The 20005-nt window shown below is 32.8% G+C and overlaps 2 protein-coding genes across 2 annotated transcripts; both read left to right on the forward strand.

Moving 5' to 3' along the window:
* Nucleotides 1–3021: 3021 nt before the first annotated feature.
* On the forward strand, nt 3022–6178 carry LOC8260252 (receptor-like protein kinase FERONIA). The gene has a single exon (XM_002530949.4). It carries the CDS (start codon nt 3168–3170, stop codon nt 5832–5834), a length of 2667 nt encoding a protein of 888 aa, XP_002530995.2. The 5' UTR covers nt 3022–3167; the 3' UTR covers nt 5835–6178.
* A 10388-nt stretch (nt 6179–16566) lies between these two features.
* LOC8260254 (FACT complex subunit POB3) lies at nt 16567–19907 on the forward strand. The gene is made up of 7 exons (XM_002530951.4): nt 16567–16838; nt 16978–17099; nt 17644–17696; nt 17811–17874; nt 17982–18024; nt 18201–18248; nt 19341–19907. The coding sequence occupies exons 1-7, from the start codon at nt 16758–16760 to the stop codon at nt 19611–19613; spliced, it is 684 nt and encodes a 227-aa protein (XP_002530997.1). The 5' UTR covers nt 16567–16757; the 3' UTR covers nt 19614–19907.
* The last annotated feature ends 98 nt before the right edge of the window (nt 19908–20005 follow it).

The following is a 20005-nucleotide window of genomic DNA, read 5'->3' on the forward strand; positions in this document are numbered from 1 at the left end:
TGGCGGCGGGATGTTGTTGCACTCAAATCCTATGGATAAAGCAACAACTAAGAGATTATAGGAGATTTCATTTATGTATCGATTTGACAAAATTTATAATGTCGTGCATGACATTGTTACAATTAAAAACACGTGATTAAATTGAGAAAAATGCCAAAAGTCGAAAATTCTTTTGCAATTAAGCCTTTAATAAATAAATAGATAGATGTTAACTTCAGCTGATATGGTTTTAAAAGTGGGCTCTACTAACATGTTAAAGAATAAGAAAAAAAAAATATTTAAATCCAAATTGAGAAAATGATATACACTATATATTTGGTATGTCTTACTTATAATTATCTAATTTAATATTTTTCTTTTCCTCTTACCACTCTATCATCTTCATCACCACAACTCCTTCTATCTTTCTGAATTTCAAACCCTAACCTCATTCATTCTCAAGGAAAAATGGATCTAAAGTCGAATTCCTTCACGATCATCTCTTACATTATCACCACTCATTTAAGAAACATACAATTTCAATACATATTTTTTAATTGCACTCAACCATCTCTTGTGGATTCAATTATGACATCAATACGTGCAATAGATCTCTCCAAAAAAGCTTTAAGAAGGACTTAAGAGTTGCTTGGGCCAACTCACCAACATTAGAAAAACTGTAAAGCAATTGCCTTTTACAAAGTAGTTAAGGATGATGGTGATTAAGAAATAGAAAATAAAAGAAAATAATTCACTTTTTATAAAAGATGAGGTGAAATTGTAGAATAGAATTTGTAAATCCATTTTCAGTAGTTATAGACGACTGAGAATTGTAAATGTCTGAATAGTGTGCGAGTTAAAATCAATCTAAGCCACTATCTCCAATCTCTTCTTTATCTGATAAAAAATCAAAATTTTGTAAATGATGCCACTTCTTTTCTTTTCTTTTCTTTTCTTTTTTTCTTTGTAAAAAATCAACATTCGGATACATTTATGATTTTTCTTATTTTCAATGTCTTGAAGGAATAAAATGTGAGCGGCCTCTCTTTTGTTATGTGTCCATTTATGTTTCCTTTATTCTGTTTGGTTGCTCTTTATTTTTTTATTCTTATTTTTCTTTAGCTTCTTCTTTTTTAGTGTTTATTTTTTCTTTTCTTTCAATTCAATATTTTTATATTTTTCTTTAACATGGTTATTGCAACTATGTGAAAAAGAAAATAAAATAAAAGGAAGAATATGGTGGTAGAGAAAGAGGAATATATAGAGGTTGGTATGGTGGTCAATATGATGATAATGGCGGTGGGTATGATGGTGGAAAGTTCCTTAATGGATAAAGAAAGAAAAGAGTTATAGGACCTGCTTTTTGCCACATCATTTTAGTTAACGGTTGTTGGATGTTCCCGTTAAGGAGAGACGTAGATTACAAATTTTTGCTGATTTTATATTTAAATGCACTAACAAATAATTTTGGGGCAATTCGCTCTTCGGCCTAAATGTTAAAGACAAAAATGCACCTTCTCTCATTGAAAAAAGACCTAATTATGTGCATAGAGTAAGAGTTAAGTGTATGAAACAAGGCTGCCATTAGTTATTGTATTAATAGAATTTACCGATGACTTTATCATAAAGATCTATAATCCAGTATACAGATGTTACATAATAAATAAGAATAAATTTTGTGATTCAAAATATATAGAAAAATATTTTAGAGAGAGAATCATTTCACAGCTAGGATTAAATTGTGGGAAATTGCTAATTTTGGTGAGAGACAAATTGAAAGTTAAAGTAGGAAAAACTTTGTGTAGGAGAGAAGAAAAAGTTGGTGTTAAAAAGTGTCATAGGGGATCCTGAGATAGAGTATGGAATAATTGCGTGATTATGTTGAGGAAATTAAGAAATTAAATCCAAGAACCACTTCAGAACAGTTAGTAACCTTTCAATGCAATTTTATTATTTCTGCTTCCATTTCTAATTTCAGTATTTCTGCATTAAATTTAATGCACAAATTTCTTAAGGGGATTGAAATATCTTTAACACAAATACAATTTCATTTCAATTCTCGACCAAAGTACAACAGTTTCACTAAGCTAATACAACTCTATTTTCACTAAGTTGCTACTAATTCATATTGTGAACCCAAAGCATTACCCACATTATAACTACAACAATAACTATCCATTTTCCACAAAAACAACTTTGCTTTCGATAGTATACCATTTTTTTTTTTTTGTCTTCAATTTCTCTTTCAAGTGCTCTCCCTTGTTTATCAATTTCAGGGAGCCTTAGTCTGTCTCATTCTCTCTCTGTAGCATTCAGCCTCCTCAATAATCCAACAATGATATGCCTCTTATGATCACCTATTGGAGGATTAAACCACAAAAAGAATTACAATTCCGAATAGCTTTTGAGATCTGCAAATTGTAAATAATAATAATCACTACTCACTACTAAAAGAAAAAATAATTCAATACCCTCATACTTACCCTAAAATTTTTACAGGCAAAAAATATATCCTTTCTAGAATTGATTCTGTCTATGAAATTTTCAATTCAGCTTGCTCTCTACAATTGCATAGAAACACTACAAATTAGGGAGGCAAATTTTCCATCTCACCTCAACCTTTTAGTTTGAGTATTTAATTTGGGGTTCTACAAAGAATTAAGAAGAATATGATCAATTGAGTATTTTAAAAGAAGAAATTTGAGAAGAAATTACATTAAGAAAATAATCAATTTTAGAATTAGGGTTAGGAAATTTGTATGAAAGGCAGGAAGGCTATTTTACCATAAATATAGCCGTTCTTATTTTAGCCACAGCATCACACCAAACTTCATCCACTTTGCGTGTATACATGCAAATCTAGAAGTCAGCAAATCTGTGTTTAAGTGGTTCGAAAAAGCAGTTTAGGTGGCTAGTTGGCACAAATAAAAAATCAGGTGGCCAAATTACTATTTAACAAAGTTCAGAGGGCCACGTCGGCCAACATTAATCTTATCTAGCATTTGGACCGGGTAAAAGCTCAAAAGAAGAAAAGAAAATAAAGGGGGAAACACATATACAAATGGCTAGATTATCAAGAGTTAGGCTTTACCTGCATCCAAGTGGCTGTGCAAAAGAAATACTGCATCACATTGGTATTTTCTTACTTCCACTCCCTGCTGTCTTAGCCTTACTATTCGTCATATCAGATGTCACTTAGAGATCATCCAGGTCTTCTTCTAGTCTTTCTTCTCCATTTCATCCCTCCCACAACCGCTAAACCTGCTGACCTTATTCTCCTTAACTGCGGTACATCATCTAGCGCAACATCTCTGGATGGACGCGGTTGGGATGGTGATGCACAGTCCAAATTTCTCGCCTCTAACTCTAAAACTGCATCATATGGGTGTTCAGCCTCTCAACGTGACCCGTCTGCAACAGAAGTCCCATATATGGATGCTCGCGTTTCGCAATCGAAATTCACCTACTTGTTTCCTGTCTCACCTGGCTCAAAGTTCGTTCGTCTCTACTTCTATCCAACTAAATACTCAGATCTTGAAATATCCAAATCATTTTTCTCTGTTACTGCCAATGATTATACTCTCCTTCGCAACTTTAGTGCATATCTTGCTGTTTCCGCTATGAAACCCGACGTTTACTCGTTTGTCAAAGAGTATGTAATAACCGTGTGGGATAATAATCAGAAACTTGACCTCACTTTCTCTGCCTCTCGAGGATCTTTTGCCTTCATTAATGGTATTGAAATCGTTTCCATACCAGACAATCTCTATGCAAGCAGCATCAATAACCCATTGACATATGTAGGTATTAATAATCCATTTTATTTGGATAATACCACAGCTCTCGAGACATTTCATCGGCTGAATGTTGGTGGGAAAGATATCAGCGGCTCAGGTGATACTGGAATGTACAGGACATGGCTTCAAGATTCTGATTACATCTTTGGGGGGGCATTTGGACTCCTTACCATTTTACCTAAGAATGTTACAATAAAATATAAAATGGCCACACCGGATTACACTGCACCTTTGTTGGTATATAGTATTCTGCGTTTTATGGGTCATGATCCAAATCGTAGCATGAATTACAATCTTACTTGGCTCTTCTCTGTTGATGCTGGTTTCAACTATCTTGTTAGGCTCCATTTCTGTGAGTTTCGAGTTGAGATCGCTGAAAGTTGGAACCAATTGGTGTTTTTCGTATTCATCAACAACCAGACAGCGGATGATCAAGTAGATGTAATCTACTTGAGTGGCGGCAAGAGTGTTCCAGCGTACAAAGACTATGTCGTTTGGGTACCAGAAGGAAGCCATAGCAAGCAGGACTTGTGGCTTGCTCTACACCCTAATACCAAGTCAAAACCCGCATTTCATGATGCAATCTTGAATGGTTTAGAGATATTCAAGTTGAACAAATCAGATGGTAGTCTAGCCGGGTCCAATCCTGAATTAGTGGTCGCTCCTCCATCACCAGAACATCCAAGCTTATCAAAGGAGAAAAGGAGCAGAAAATCATCAATGATTATGGCAGTTATTGGAGCCGTATGTGGTGGTGCATTAATGCTATCTGTAGTTATTTGTTCTTTTGTTTATAAACAGAGGAAAGCAAATGATTCTGGGAAAATTGAGGCCAAGTCCTTTCGGGTCCCAGTCCGATTCTCCTTCGTTTCAAGGTCTAGTACAACCAATGCTTCACTGAGATCTTTGGACCGTTTTCGTCGATTCTCCATTTTCGAGATTGAAATGGCCACATTCAAATTTGATGATGAATTTATCATTGGCTCTGGGGGATTTGGAAATGTTTACAAAGGATACATTGATGATGGTGCTACTCCAGTTGCAATCAAGCGTTTGCATTCATCATCAAGACAGGGTGCTCGCGAGTTTAAGACAGAAATCAAGCTGCTTGCGAAGCTTCAAAATCCAAATCTTGTTGCTCTAATTGGCTACTGCGATGATCCAGGTGAAATGATCCTCGTCTATGAGTATATGCATAGGGGTACTCTCCGTGATCATCTCTATAAAACAAGAAACCCTCCACTTCCATGGAAGCAAAGGCTAGAGATATGCATTGGAGCAGCAAGAGGACTTCATTATCTCCATACAGGTATGAAGCCCCCAATCATTCACCGCGATGTGAAGTCAACGAACATACTAATTGACGAGAACTGGGTGGCTAAAGTTTCAGATTTTGGACTATCGAGAACGGGTCCAACAAGCGACTCACAAACACACGTTAGCACTGTTGTCAGGGGCAGTTTTGGGTATGTTGATCCAGAGTACTACCGTAGGCAACACCTAACAGAAAAATCCGATGTTTACTCATTTGGTGTAGTTCTACTTGAAGTACTATGTGCTAGGCCACCAGTGATTCCAGGATTGCCGAAAGAGCAAGTGAATTTAGCTGATTGGGCACGAATTTGCTATAGAAGAGGAGCTCTTAATCAAATAATTGACCCCAATTTGATGGGTGATGTTGCCCCGGCTTGTTTGGTGAAATTTGGTGAGATTGCTGAGAGTTGCTTGCGTGACCAAGGAATACTAAGGCCAGCAATGAGCGATGTGGTGTTTGGGCTTCAGCTTGTCTTGCAGCTACAGGAAAGTAATGAAGTGAGCATTGCTAGTGGTGGCGGTGATGGTGATGGAGTTAGCGAGCAGCATGAGAGTCCATTATTGGTGCATCGAGAAGTTGTTACTACTGAGGATGACGATAATTTGTTTAGTGGTTCAGGTGGACAGGAGGAGGAAACAAAGAGTAGCATCAGTAGCTGGGGAAGGAGTGTTGCCCAATCTGATCCTGATAGATTGAAATCTGGTGCTGTTTTCTCTGAAATTATAAGTCCAAAAGGAAGATAAAATTGTTTATTTCCGGAATGAACAGTTCAAATTAAGCAGTTCTATGGTTTTGAACCCTGTTTTCATGAGCATTTGGTCAGAATTTACATAGATTTTGTAAAAAGTGTAAAAAAAAAAAAAAAAAACTGATCATATATCCCTGGCTTTCAATTAAACTTGTATAATTATGCTGCTTTTATGGTAACCAACAAGCCATGTAAAAGCCTTGTCTGCACACATTGAATACTCTTTTAGTCCATTGCTCCCAAATGTACCAACTCTTAATTGTATCTTCATGCTTTAATCTATTTAGGACTTTGGTAATGTTAATAATAGAATTGTCTACAATTTGACAATCTGAAAAACGCTTATTCATATAACAGTAATGCCCAAAGCAAACAGCAGGACCAAGACCTTTTTTTTTTCAATGTTTTTGTCCAATTTTCTTTTGTGAAAGAACTGTTGAGTTGATATTAGTCTGTTGTGTATACTCTTATAGTATATTTTATTAATATCAGAAACTTTTTCGGATAGAATTTTTGAAACAAGTAGTGTTTCGGATTGTTGATAGGGAGGTTGATGATTTTTGAATTACTCTTTGTACATTCAAAGTTAACTACTTTCCCTTAATTATTTTATTGATGAATATTCTAATCTTTTAATTTTGTATTTGCTATAATTTTTTATGATATGGATAGAGAGAGAACCAACTCTTATTTATAGACTAATAGTGGTTTTCCATCAAAGCACCAATAGTTACAACCTTTCATGTCATAACATTTATCAATCGTCAGTGGCTTTCCATCAAAGCACCAATGATTATAACCTTTCATGTCATAATCTTTACCAATCGTCGTAACTATTCAATTCACAATCTTTCATTAACCAATAGAATTTAATTGCTAATATTTTATTATAATTATATGAGTCATTAATTTCTTACATAACATACTCAAAATATAAATCATCCATTCAAAATATAGATGCAATACACCAAAAATAACTAAGTAATCCTTTAGACAACAATAGGTTAAACCATAAATATTTGTGATGGTGTTGACTATTACACTGTCAAAATTTCTCCAAAGAGTTTTCATTCAACATGTTCTATTTTACTTCAGTCATGGTCCCAAATAACATTACTACAACTTTTTTTCTATTACACTAATTGGAGTTAAAATTTGAGAAGTTATTAAGCTGTTGAAATTATATGGAAAAGAATTGATTGCACATAAAAAGAAATTTTATTATATTAAATAGAAATTTAATACATAGTCTTTATACTATAACACACACTAACACATCCTACTCTCTCACCACACGCTATTATTCTGTACACTCATCTTGCACACACTATACTAAGGAGCTAAGTTCCTTTTATACTTCCACAAAATCGGTGTTATTTACCGACTTTATTATATAGGTAATATTTTTTTTATTGTTGGATAAATATTAAAAGATCTAGAGAGAGAGTTCTCTCAAAAGTTGGAGAAAGTGAGACAGGCGGAGATGACCTTCCAATACTCCCCTCAACACCGGCTTTCTATACTTCACAAATTTAATTTTGAAACTCTATGTCTGTCTTGATCATAATAAGTTTTACCTTCATTTCATGTATTATTTCTATTCTTCATCAACTGCAATGTATCGTCAAGTTCGTCCCTACATTTGTTGTTCCACAATTTATTTTTATATCTTTTAAAATTTTCTCCATTAATCATTATGCTAGTGATTTCTATTTTCTTACTCGGCTCTTATTTTATGTTCATTATCTTCTCTTTCTTTGCTTGATCTCGCCTCTATATCGAATATTCATCTCCAATTTTTTTATTGCTTGGAAACCATATAAGCTCATCCATTATTTTGAAACTTTCTTGCTTTTCTTCTATTTGCTCCCTCGTACTTTGTAGTGTTTTCTGCTTTTCTTGGCAATCTGATGCTTCAATATATTCATCCTCTATTTTTTAGTCTAGAAATATGATAGGTTATAAATAGTTATACTTATTGTGTTTAATTCCCTTATATTTTGATTGGATAATGTGCTTAGTTGTAGAAATTGTGTTTATTCTGATCTAGATGGTGAAATATCAAGGATTGAATGAAATTCAGCCAAAAGACATGTTTTAAAGCATCGCTTGTCAAAAACCAAGCCTTTTGAAGGAAGAGCAAAAATTTGGGCAGAAGATCATTTTCAATAAGGCGTGACCACGCCTTATAATCCGTGAGCTGCTGGGACCTGCAGAAGAGAGCTTCAAATTTTTCAAGATAAATTCGTGGTGGACCCACTTTTATATAATTTTCTTTCTTTTTGAAAGTGCTGGATAAAGAGAACTTTCTCCCATGTATTTAGGATTTTAATTTGTTTAGATTATTCTTTATCTTATCCTTCCTTATAGGGATAAGATCATATAGGAAGTTTTTTTTTTTATAAGGATTCTCTTATTAGGGTTTAGGTTTAACTTCCTATATAAGGAGGCTAGTTCTACCAAGTAAAGGGGGGCCGAGTACTTTGAGATTCATATTCTTATTCTTCTTATATTCTCTACAATTCTTGTGAATTCTTACTCCCCCATGAGTGGCTAAGTTTTTAGTTTCTAATTCAAGAGTGAATAAATTCCAATTGTGATTTTGTGAGGCTTTGTGCTTAATATAATTCTTCTTTAATTCAAGTATTCTTTATTTCTCGTTTTTATTATTTAAGAATTATTGATATTGATTGAACTGACGACTCAAATTTGATATTGATTTTTCTATTGCTAAACTTTGAGTTTGTGATTCGTAAGTGTCATGAACGATTGACACAAGTAGCCGGGAGTTGGCTCATATGTGTGTAATTATGGCTTATTCGAATTACATAGCTTGCATGATAGGCTATAGGGAAATAAAGGAACAAGATTAATTCAATTGTAGTTATCTCAATTAATTAATATTGGTTTAGTCATTCTCATTATTCTTAATGCTATCATTAAGTTGATATGGAACGCTATCGTGCCCAGTTGACTAATGGTGAGTTTTGATTTGGATGTTGAGTTTGAGTCAATTATATTAGGAGAATTACACTTATTGCGACTTTTTCGAATAAGTAGACTAAGTACTTGAATAGAAGAATTGATATTTTAGCCTATGATCATGATTACAATTGGATGGAATTAGCACTCTTGAATTGAAAACTTATTAAGATTGATTTTTTATTTACTTTAATATTCAGCCTTCATTATTTTCTGCTTATTTATAATTTTGATTCAAACATTCAAAATCCCCCCATTTTTATTTTACTTTGAGAAGCTATCCACATTGGTTCCCTTGGGATTTGACCTTCTACAAATTAGTTTAAGAAAATCAGTAATTTATTTTGAAGGGCTTTGACAACCCGTTCAAAATATTTGTTCATTGTTAGTGATTATATTTGGTTAGTCTTGAGATTTTTCTTCATAATTGAGTTCTTCTTCTAATAAAAACTCTTTATACAAACTTGATTCTATCGTTTTTCACTTTTCTTCACTTTTGCACGACTCTCTAAGATAGCTTGATATAGCTGAGGATGCCAATATGTCCTATTTGTTATCACTTTCCATAAAGTATGAAATCTTATTACCTTTTATTGCTTCTTTGATGACACATGATGCTTAAACGTCAAAGTCTCATTCCTCTTCACTTTACACTTGAGGTTTTACAGATGTTGCTACATTTACTTCAACTCTTTTATATCGATAGTCTCAAGCATAATGACCTCATTTGTCATAATTATAGCATTCCACATCATGTTGGCTAGATCTTCTATCTTGCTTATCCTCCAGCTCTTGACATTGTTGAGCTCCTCCTGAATATGAACTATTGTCTCTCCACCACCTTATATTTCTATCTTCTTCTAAATCAGACTCGTTACCTTCATAGATTCTTATAGAATAACCGCCTTTGGAACTTCTTCCATATTTTCTAAATAGTGCTTCACTTTTTATTAAAACTCCAACTATTTTTTTAACTAACATCTCTTGATTAGCTAATAAGTTTTTTAATTCTTCTAGTGATGGTGGTTTAGGTCATCCTTAAACTGTCGTAATAAATCTCTATATTCTAGTTTAATTCAATAAATGATAATTCTCCTCATTTTATCTTCACTAAATTTAGACGTGTCATCTAATTATGATATCTCTCGACATAAAGATTTATTTTTTATAAAAATATTGATTAATCGATGATTCATCTTGTCTAACTGTGATTAACTTAGTCTCTAAATTTTGAGATCTCATTTCATTTTTCTTAGAAAAAAGCGAGGCCAAAATATTCCAAGCTTCTTTAGGTGTGAAAGCATACTTGATATGTTCAACCATTTCTTCTTCAATTATTACTTTGATCAAGAACATTGCTTTTCCAGTCTTGGTCCTCCATTTTCTTAAAGCTTCGACGTTCTCCTCTAGAGGTGGCGTACTTTCACTTCCACCAACTACCTTCTAATCTTGACCTTGGAGATACAAGTCCAAACACGTCGACCATATACTATAATTATAATTATTCAACTTCTTCACATTGCCTATTGTGAGGTCCATCTTGTAACTTGGCACTTCTCTCAACCAAGAAAGCAACCGGATTTACAATATCTCTTGACTGTGGATGAGATAATTACCCCTTAGGACACTTTGCTCAAACAACTTTAAAAATTACAGACACTTAACCATCCTTCAATGATACCACTTATTGAATTTATATGGAGGACTTGATTGCAAATAAAAAACTTTTATTATATTAAACAGAAATTTAGTATATAGTATTTGTACTATAACACACTAAGACACCTCACTCTCTCACTACACGCTATTATTCTGTACTTGAACACAAGCACACACACCTCACTTTAACTTTGGTACACTCCTCTTGCACACACTATACTAAGGAGCTAAGTTCCTTTTATACTTCTATAAAGTCGGTGTTATTTACCAACTTTACTATGTTGGTAACCTTTCTCTTTATTTTTTATTATAGGATAAATATTGAAAGATCTAGAGAGAGAATTTTTTTAATAAGTTGGAGAAAGGGAGAGAAACGGTGATGACCTTCCAACATAAGCAAGCTAGGTCTGAATTTTTTAGTTAATCTTTTCACACTGAGAGATTCTTTATGATATTGGACATGAAATATTTCCAACATTTTAAATCAAATCGTGGGGTAAATTATATTGGGAGTTACCAAAACTTTACACTTTATAACAAACTGGTACCACATCTTTAATTTGTAACTAAATGGTTACTAACTTTAATTTTAATAACATCGATGAAATTTTTCAATATACTTACAAAGTAAATTATATGGATGATCAACAAACTTTGCAGCTTATAACAAAAAGTATCAAACTTTTAATTTATTATGAAAAGTATCTACCAAGTATCTTTTAAAATTAAAATTTTAGTATCTTTTTGTTACAAAGTGGAAGGTTTGGTGATCACCCATATAATTTATCTTCACACTCGCCAGAAAAACTCCTCGTTATTATTAAAAGTAAATTTCAGTAACTATTTAGTTATAAATCAAAGGTTTGGTAACTTTTTACTGCAAAGTATAAAGTCTAGTGACCGCTAATATAATTTACCCTTAAATCGCGACTAAAGCTAGAAAATGGGTAGGGATGTGTACCGCTTTAGACTTAGTAAGGTGATTCATTATAAAATTGGAAAAGTATAGAAAAATACCATATAATTTTACTTTTTAATCATTTTATATTTTATATTTTTTAAGACAAAAAATATATGATTATAAATCCTAAAAAATTATCTTACTATTAAAAATTTTCAATTTGCAAGACTTTAACTATTCTCACTCCAATAGGTTAGTAATATTATGGTACTCGTATTTGATAATATGGGTTTAAGACTTAACAACTCCTAACTTTATTGTTTGATTGTGAGATTGTAATGAGAAATCATTGATCTGATGAGATTAATAAGATAGTTAAATAATATCATTATAAGTTATTAAGCTCTAAATCTATATTATTAGGCACGAGGAATATGAGGGATAATAATATAAATAGTCACTAAACTTTGCACTTAGTTTCATTTTGGTCATAAAACTTTAAATTATTTCAATCTAATTATTCAACTTTAATTTTGGTTGCAATTAGTCACTTTGCTAATAAGACATTGATATGTCACATTTTTTTCTTAACCACTCTTTTCTTATTGGCTGCAGTCTTGGTGGAATCTAATCAAACCATATTCACAACTCTTATAGAGGAGATGTTCCTCCTAATAATAAAACTTGACATCCAAAAAGAATTTCTACTTTTGTTGGTAGAAAAGGACACCACAAACTAAATAGTTTGCAATATCAGTGTACCAGGGCGTTGAACCCTTGATCTGCATTAGGTGTTCACCTTTGAAATAGTCATCAAGGGGTAGCTCAGTCTCTTTATTTGCCAACACTAGTCTTGAAAAGTGATCTGCTACAACATTTTAGCTCTAGTTTGTCTTTAATTTCAAAATCGAACTCTTGAAGGAAAAGAATCCATCTTATGAGGCATGGCTTTATGTCTTTCTTTGAAAGGAGATACCTTAAGGTAGCATGATCAGTAAAGGAAATCACTTGCTACCTGTCAAATAAGAGCGAAACTTATCAATTGCAAAAATCACAACTAAGTGTTCTTTTTCAGTTGTAGCATAATTTAATTGAGCCTTATCAAGAGTGTAACTAGCATAATAAATAACATAGGCTTATTTATCACGTTACTGCCTAAAAACGGTTCCCACAATATAGTCACTTACGTCACACATAATTTCAAAAGAAGGACTCCAATTGGGAGGTTGCAAAGATCGATGCAGAAATTAAGGCTTCTTTCAACTTATAAAAAATATCAAGACAATATTTGTTAAATATAAATTGAACATCATTCGACAAAAGATTAGTAAGAGGTTTAGCTATATTAAATTTTTTTTAATAAATCTTCTATAAAAACTAGCATTTACCCTAAAAAGCTATGAAACCCCTTCGCACTTGTAGATGGTGGAAGCTTCTCAATGACTACGATCTTGGCCTTGTCAACCTCTGTGCCTTTATCGAACACTAGGTGACCTAAAACCACTCCTTATGACCATAAAGTGGTATATTTCCTAATTCAAAACCAGGTTCACCTCTTCACATCTCTGCAGCACTTTAGACAAATTATTTAAACAATCATTGGAAGATGAATCATAGACAGAGAAATCATCTATAAAAACTTTCATAATGTTCTCTATAAACTTAGAGAAAATTTCCATCATGCACCTTTAGAATGTGATAGAGGCATTGCATAATTATAGTATTTATGTGGAGACTCCTCCTAAACGAGTTGCAAACATGAGCTCAGTTGAAGAAAAGATTTCCAAACTCCAGTAATTCCTGCACACAATTGGGCGCTAGGTCCAATATGAGTAGGATCACTTAGTCATGCTTTATAATTGGAAAAAACGAGCACCGTGGAAATACATGCCACTCAGCCAAAGAAAGATGATTGAGAATTGGCCGAAATGAGCACCAATTACTTTTCGAGAAATCTCCTCCAAATCACTGGTATGGCTATCGAAATCGTGAGCATCAGCATGTAGGTTCCAGAGTGGGTGCATAGAATCTAGATTATTTGTTCTTCATGTGCGATCTAGCTTTTATCTCCTCTTGGGCTAAGGACAGAGAATGTGCAAGGTGAAAATATAACTGAAGTATGGCTTTCAATTGTCAAGGATTTAAGTGCGGGATCATTGGAACCATCACAGGAGAATATATCGTTAGCATGTTGCTTTTTGTGGAAAATTTGGAAAGCGAGAAACGAATGACTCTTCAGTGCTGATAGGATACATCCAACTGAGGTAGTCTTTCATGCAACAAACCCGTGGGATCAAATTAAATTCTGTAAAGGAATGGAGAGGCAACTGATGATAGAACCTCCAAGTAGAGAACCAAGGAGACTTCCTGCCTCATGGGAGCCGCCACCACCCCCCTTTGTAAAGGTAAATTGGGATGTTGTGATTAGTAAGTCGGACAAGAAAGGAGTTGGTATAGTGGCTAGGGACAGTTCAGGCAAGATAATCTTCTCCTGCACCCATAATTTTTAAGGCATAAATGACCTGATAACAATGGAAGCTCTTATTCTTCGACTGGCAGTGCAATGAGCTTTAAGTTGGGGTCTATCTTTAGTATATTTTAAGGGGGACTGCAAAGTGGTCGTGGATGGAATTAACCAGGAGGTCGAGATGACTTCGCATGTTGACACGATCCAGACATGTGCTAAACTACTGGCTTAATCTTTTGATTATGTTTCTTTTATTTTTGTTTCTAGACTTTGCAATATGGTGGCCCATACTTTAACCAAAAAAGCCCTCGTAGATGAGCCTTTTTGGTCAAACTTCTTGGCCCAAATATTGTGGCTGCAAAAATCTTTTGGTCTGTAATGGTTTACCTATTTTTGGAATGAACGGTTTTTATCTTTCAGGGAAAATAATCTATTATATATAATAGGGTTAATTATTTTAATGTCTCTAAGTTTTATCATATTACACTAATAGGTCTTTTTATTTTTAATAATTAATTATAAAATATTTGTCTTTCAACTCTATTAAACTATTCAATCATTCTACTAAAAATAGATGTTAACTACAAATAAAAGGTCCAAATACTCTTAATAGGTCAAATATTTTAACATCCTTAAGTTTTGCCAAATTATACTAATAGATCCTTGTATTTTTAATAATTAATTTTAACATTCTCTCATTTTATTAAGTTAAACTATTACATCTTTCTCTTAAAAATAGATATTATTTGAAATTAAAATACCTATTTATCCTTACTAAGTTTCTTCTAAAATTTATTTATATATCTAAAGAATAGAATATATTATTAGTTCATATTTTATACAATTTTATGTAAGGTATTTATTTAAATAAAATATCTTAATACAAGTTTTAATTTTTTAATATTAATTTACTAATTTATAGCCTAAGTTTTAAATATTGAAATAGCTAATAAATTCTTAAATATAAAAATGAATAATGTTTTTTTAATAAAATTTGATAAATTATATATTTGAGTTAATTATATTAGTATCATCGAGAAGGATATTAAAACTAATTATTAAAAACATAAGGATTTATGAATGCAATTTAATAAAATTCAGGGTTGTTAAGGTTTTTCTAATTATAAGGATATAATTAGTATTTTAAATAAAAATAACGATTGACTAATAGAAAAATTTGACAAAATGAGATAATAATTAATTCATCAAATGAGAAGGATGTTATAATCAATTATTAAAAACAGAGGGACCTGCTAACGTAATATGACAAAATTTAAGGATTTTAACCTGTATAATGAGTACTAATTTCTTATCATCATGTGGTTGTAATGCATACAGATGATATACTTTTGGCCAACAATAATTCAGATTACACTTTCTCGTTAATATGTAATGATGTAGCATCTAGATTCTTTCATTAATTACCACATTACCTCTTATTTGGACACAATTAATCATAGTTAAATATTGAACATTCTCTCTACTCCTTTATCTTGAACTCATCCCTTACAATTGTATTTGAAGGATTGTGAGTTTTAGGTTTACTAGGATTAGTTATGTACAAGTTCGCGGTGACGTGGAAGCTAGAGAAAGAATATGACTATCGAAAAATATAAAGGCACCCTCGCTTGATTCATTAATGAAGTCTTAAGATACCATTTTTTGTAATTATTGAGTTGAGGTGATAAATAAATATAAGTGACATAGTTATTATATCATTTATACTTTTTATCCTCGTCATATATCATATATTATATATATACTCTAGTCTAAATTTTTAAGACTTATAGAAACTTAGATAAAAAATATTGAATTCTAAAACAAGCATTTATAATTTAATGTACTTCTGCTTCTAAAATATACTCTCTAGACTATTCTTCTTTAGTTAGTAGTATCTACAGTTGGAGTTTTCGATCAAGAGTAGTTTCCCATGGCTTTTACCATCAGAAACTTACCCGTCTTGTATATTTTACTTATTTAGTTATAGAATATTGTAGCTATATCTTTGTTTCTTTTGATTAAGTTTCTCTAGATTCTGAAGTGCCTTTACATGTTGTTTAATGACGGGTCCTCGTTTATATCAGTGTTTTCCATAGTCCCTCTCTGCAATTGTCCTGTGGAGGGTTGTTGGATAATGAGAACTGGGAGTGAGCAAAGGGAACTAGGTTTTTGGCAGAGGTAGAGACAATAGTTGAGGTGTTAATTTTGCTTCATCGCTTGCGGGGGACAAGATTTGTTTGGTTGGCAAAAGCTATATGCTTATTTATGGCAAATATGCAAATCCTTTCATTCAATCGATATTTAATTTGGTGTCCTTGAGTTTCGGATGAAGGAGATCGCATCATTAGTGGAGAGCTTCTGAAATAGATCCACCTAATTTCCTCCAAATTAAGACAGCTAAGACTATTATTGGAGAACCAGTAACAGTGGTGACATCTTTAGAAAAGGGTTCTATTGCTCAAATTTTATTACTTCATAGGCCTTTTAGAAAATTTCATTTCTTTATAGGTCAAAGTTTATGCATGTTTGTATAATAGATATTAATATTAATTATTTATGTAAATCCATTTGAGAATTATATTTTACCGCTGTAAGCTCTTTTCTATTTTTAGCTAAGCTTAGTTGTGTTTTGTATCCGCAATGTTTTGTACTTTTAGGCTATTTGGCCAGTTTAATACCAGTTTCTTTCCTTTAGGAAAAGGAAAAAAAGAATGGAAATATAATTCAATTATAAGAAGAAACGATATAATAAAAGAGAGTGTATCTGAAATATAAAGTAGTAATATGGTACTTAATTGTAACTTGACAAACAATCATAAAACTTTTAGGGTTTAAGGGATTTTTAGAACCGAATTCAAATTAAAATCTTCAGAATCGAAGAAGAAGAAGAAGAAGAAGAAGAAGAGAAAATGAGCAAGAGGCAAGGTCCACCAAAGCACCAAAACCGCTTTGCATGGCAGCCAAACGCCGGCCACAAAATCAACGAAACGGTAATCACTCTAGAAAGGATCACTTTTCTTTTCCTCTTATAGAGCTTGAAAATTTAACAAAACAATACTAATAATAATCAAACAAGAAATAAGCAAGATCTTTTTATACTAACTAAAATTAAAACGGATTCAAAAGTAGGAAGTTGGTGGAAAGCTGAGACCTTTATCGGAGATCACTGGAGTTTGCCCTCGTTGTAAAGAACAGATTGATTGGAAACGCCGTTATGGCAAGTACAAGCCTCTTTCTGAGCCTGCTAAATGGTAATTTTTTATTTGTTTTGAAAGAGGTTTTACTGGGCTTTTTGGAAGTTAAAGAATGTGCAACAAATGGATTTTGTTTGAATCTGGTAATTGATGGGTGTTCTAAGTGGAACTTGAGTGGTTTGATTGTGAATGTTAATACTTTATTTTGGAAGTTAAAGAATGTCCAAGAAAAGGGTATTGTTTCAATTTGATAGGTGATTTGGAGTAGAATTTGAGTGTTGTGATTCTGAATTTGTTAACTTTCTTTTCTTTTCTTAATCATTTTGGAAAACTTTTCCTCTTTCCTTTTAAAAGAAATAGCAAATAAAAAAGGTTTATTTCAATATGATAATTGATGGGTAATTTAAGTGGAAATTGGATGTTTTAATTTTGAATTTTTTTAACACTTTGTTCTCTTTTTTTTTTAGTATCATTTTGGAAGTGTGTTTCTTGCTTTCTTTAGAAGTTAAAGAATGAGCAAGAAAAGAATTTTGTTTGATTGATTGGTAGCTGAAAGAGGAATTTGATTGTTTTATATTTGAATTTGCTAATTCCTTTACAGTCAACAATGCTCGAAACGCACTGTTCGTCAGGCTTACCATAATTTGTGTACTGGTTAGTTTCTGTCTTTGCTTTTAACTGCTTGATATTTTTTCAGTTAGTAATTTTCTTTTTAATTTTCTGTTTATTTTTTGCTATTAATATTGGCTATTGGACTATTTGATTTAGCTTGTGCTAAAGAGCAAAAAGTGTGTGCAAAGTGTCGTTGCCGCGTGGCTAACATAATTGGAAGGTTAAGTTAAAAAATTTTGCAACTTTTGGATGTTGCTTATTTTCATGACTTTTTCTATAGTCTGCAAAGCATGGGAGTTTAAATGTTTTCTGTTTTTCTATTCATAGAGACTCTGCTGAAATAGAAGCTGAGCAAAAGATGCTCGAGGAGGTAGGTCTTTTTAGTTTCCCTTTGTCCGAAATGATGTCATGTAGCAGTTGTTATGATGATGCTGTCAAATGATTTTTCTTTGTATGACTGCAAGTATGCATCAATTTACATGTATAGTTGAACTTTCAGATTGCTTTTAAGTTGGACATTAATGAGTTATCATGGATTTGTTGCAGGCCATAAAAAATGCTAGAGAGAGGGACAGGAGGAGTCTCCTACGTGCTGTAAGCTCTTTACAATAATGATCATATGTTAATGATTATATAGCTTTTACTTTGTGTGTTTAATGAGTCAAATCTTCTGTGGCTCCTGTGAATTTCATGGATTAGAAAGAAGTCATCTGAAGTCAGATTTTCTATAGGATAGTACTAATTATTTTTTTTAAACTCTTTTTGGTAAATTACCGCCTCTTACGTGGGCTTGGACGACTTAGATAACTTTTTCGTTTTTTCTTTTCTTTTAGTCGGACTTGTTATAAACCTGTAGGTTCTTCCCCTCAAATCAAACAGGCAAATAGATGTAGGCTCTTATTGTGCTTTTACCTACTCGGTAATAATATATTTTTGGGCGGGGAAGAATCATGTGATACGTGGAGATGCGACACTTGTTATACATTACTGACGTGAAACCTCATTTTCTGATTGCATGAACGATGATGCACAAGGAGAAAACCTTCAGTGTTGGGTCTAGATGGATTAGATTTCTTCCTATATATTAAAAAAGAAAAAGAAAAGGCTTAGGCTTAATTGAAGGACAAAGGGTGATTTGTTCTGCCTTCAACTAAATTCACATCCATGTTATTCATCTAATTTCCATTCATGAATCTATGAACTCGGAACTTCATGCAAATGATTTAATCTAACAGACTCAAATTTTCTTCCACTTGAAATCTCTTAATTCAAAAGCAACATAAAAAAATGTAATTACTATCTGGAAATAGAGTGCATATTGAATTTTTGATATAGAATGTCAGGCTTGATTGACAAATTTAAGGTGGTTTAAAATGTCCGAAGTCGCAGAGATGAATGGATAGATGTCTATAATTAATTGATGAAACAATAATACCAACTGAACCTTTTCTATGTCGACTATGCAAACAATGATCTTACTACAGATTTCAACTTATTTGTGTGCTTCAGGTAACTTTCATGATTATTGAAATTTGCCTGGGGAACACATTATCATTTAATCATATACTAGGACAGGTCTCCTTTTGCTGATGTAGACCTGGAAGTCTTAGATCCATTATGATTTCTGCTTTTCCTATTCTGTGGCCTTTCAATTACATAACACTGTTTTCCTGTTTAATGCATCAGATGAACAAAGGTACACCAAAGAGTTCTGAGAAAGTTGCATCTAATGAAGGAAATAAGGTTGGGGATTTGTTTCCCTCTGCATCACTTGAAGAATATGCTGCAAAAAGCAGAGGACACAATCATGAAGATAATAGGCATAAAAATCATGAGGATGATCATGGTGATGAAGCAGAAGAAGAAATAGAAGAAGATGAAGATGGTGATGATGACGACAAGTACGATGATGATAATGGTGAAGCTGAAGATGGAAATAAATCTGAAGATGAAAATTAAACTAGCATGACAGTGCACCAAAAGCTGCATTCAGTTTCCAAGATTATGGGATCTCTTACCAATGTTGGCATGGAAAATTGGAAATATGAAATTAGTTGCGTTTGGTTTCTGTTGGTATGCAAAAGATTATCACCACATGGAAACAGTTATTTTTTCTTCTTTCTTTTCTCTCATGATTGTTATCATAGATATTAGTGAACCTTCTGCACTATTATGAGTAGCCCAAGACAGGTGGCACCTAATGGTGTAAATTTTGGATTGTTAATGTTATAACAATCCTGTAGTTTTTGTTCAGCATCGATTTATTGTTTAAATTCTTTATTTAATTTGTCCTGCTTTGCTCTTATGGAATTTCATAGACATCCTTTTAGAATGCAGGTGTAAATTTTGGT

Source organism: Ricinus communis, chromosome 5, assembly GCF_019578655.1.
Source record: "Ricinus communis isolate WT05 ecotype wild-type chromosome 5, ASM1957865v1, whole genome shotgun sequence".
In the NCBI taxonomy this organism is placed as follows: Eukaryota; Viridiplantae; Streptophyta; class Magnoliopsida; order Malpighiales; family Euphorbiaceae; genus Ricinus; species Ricinus communis.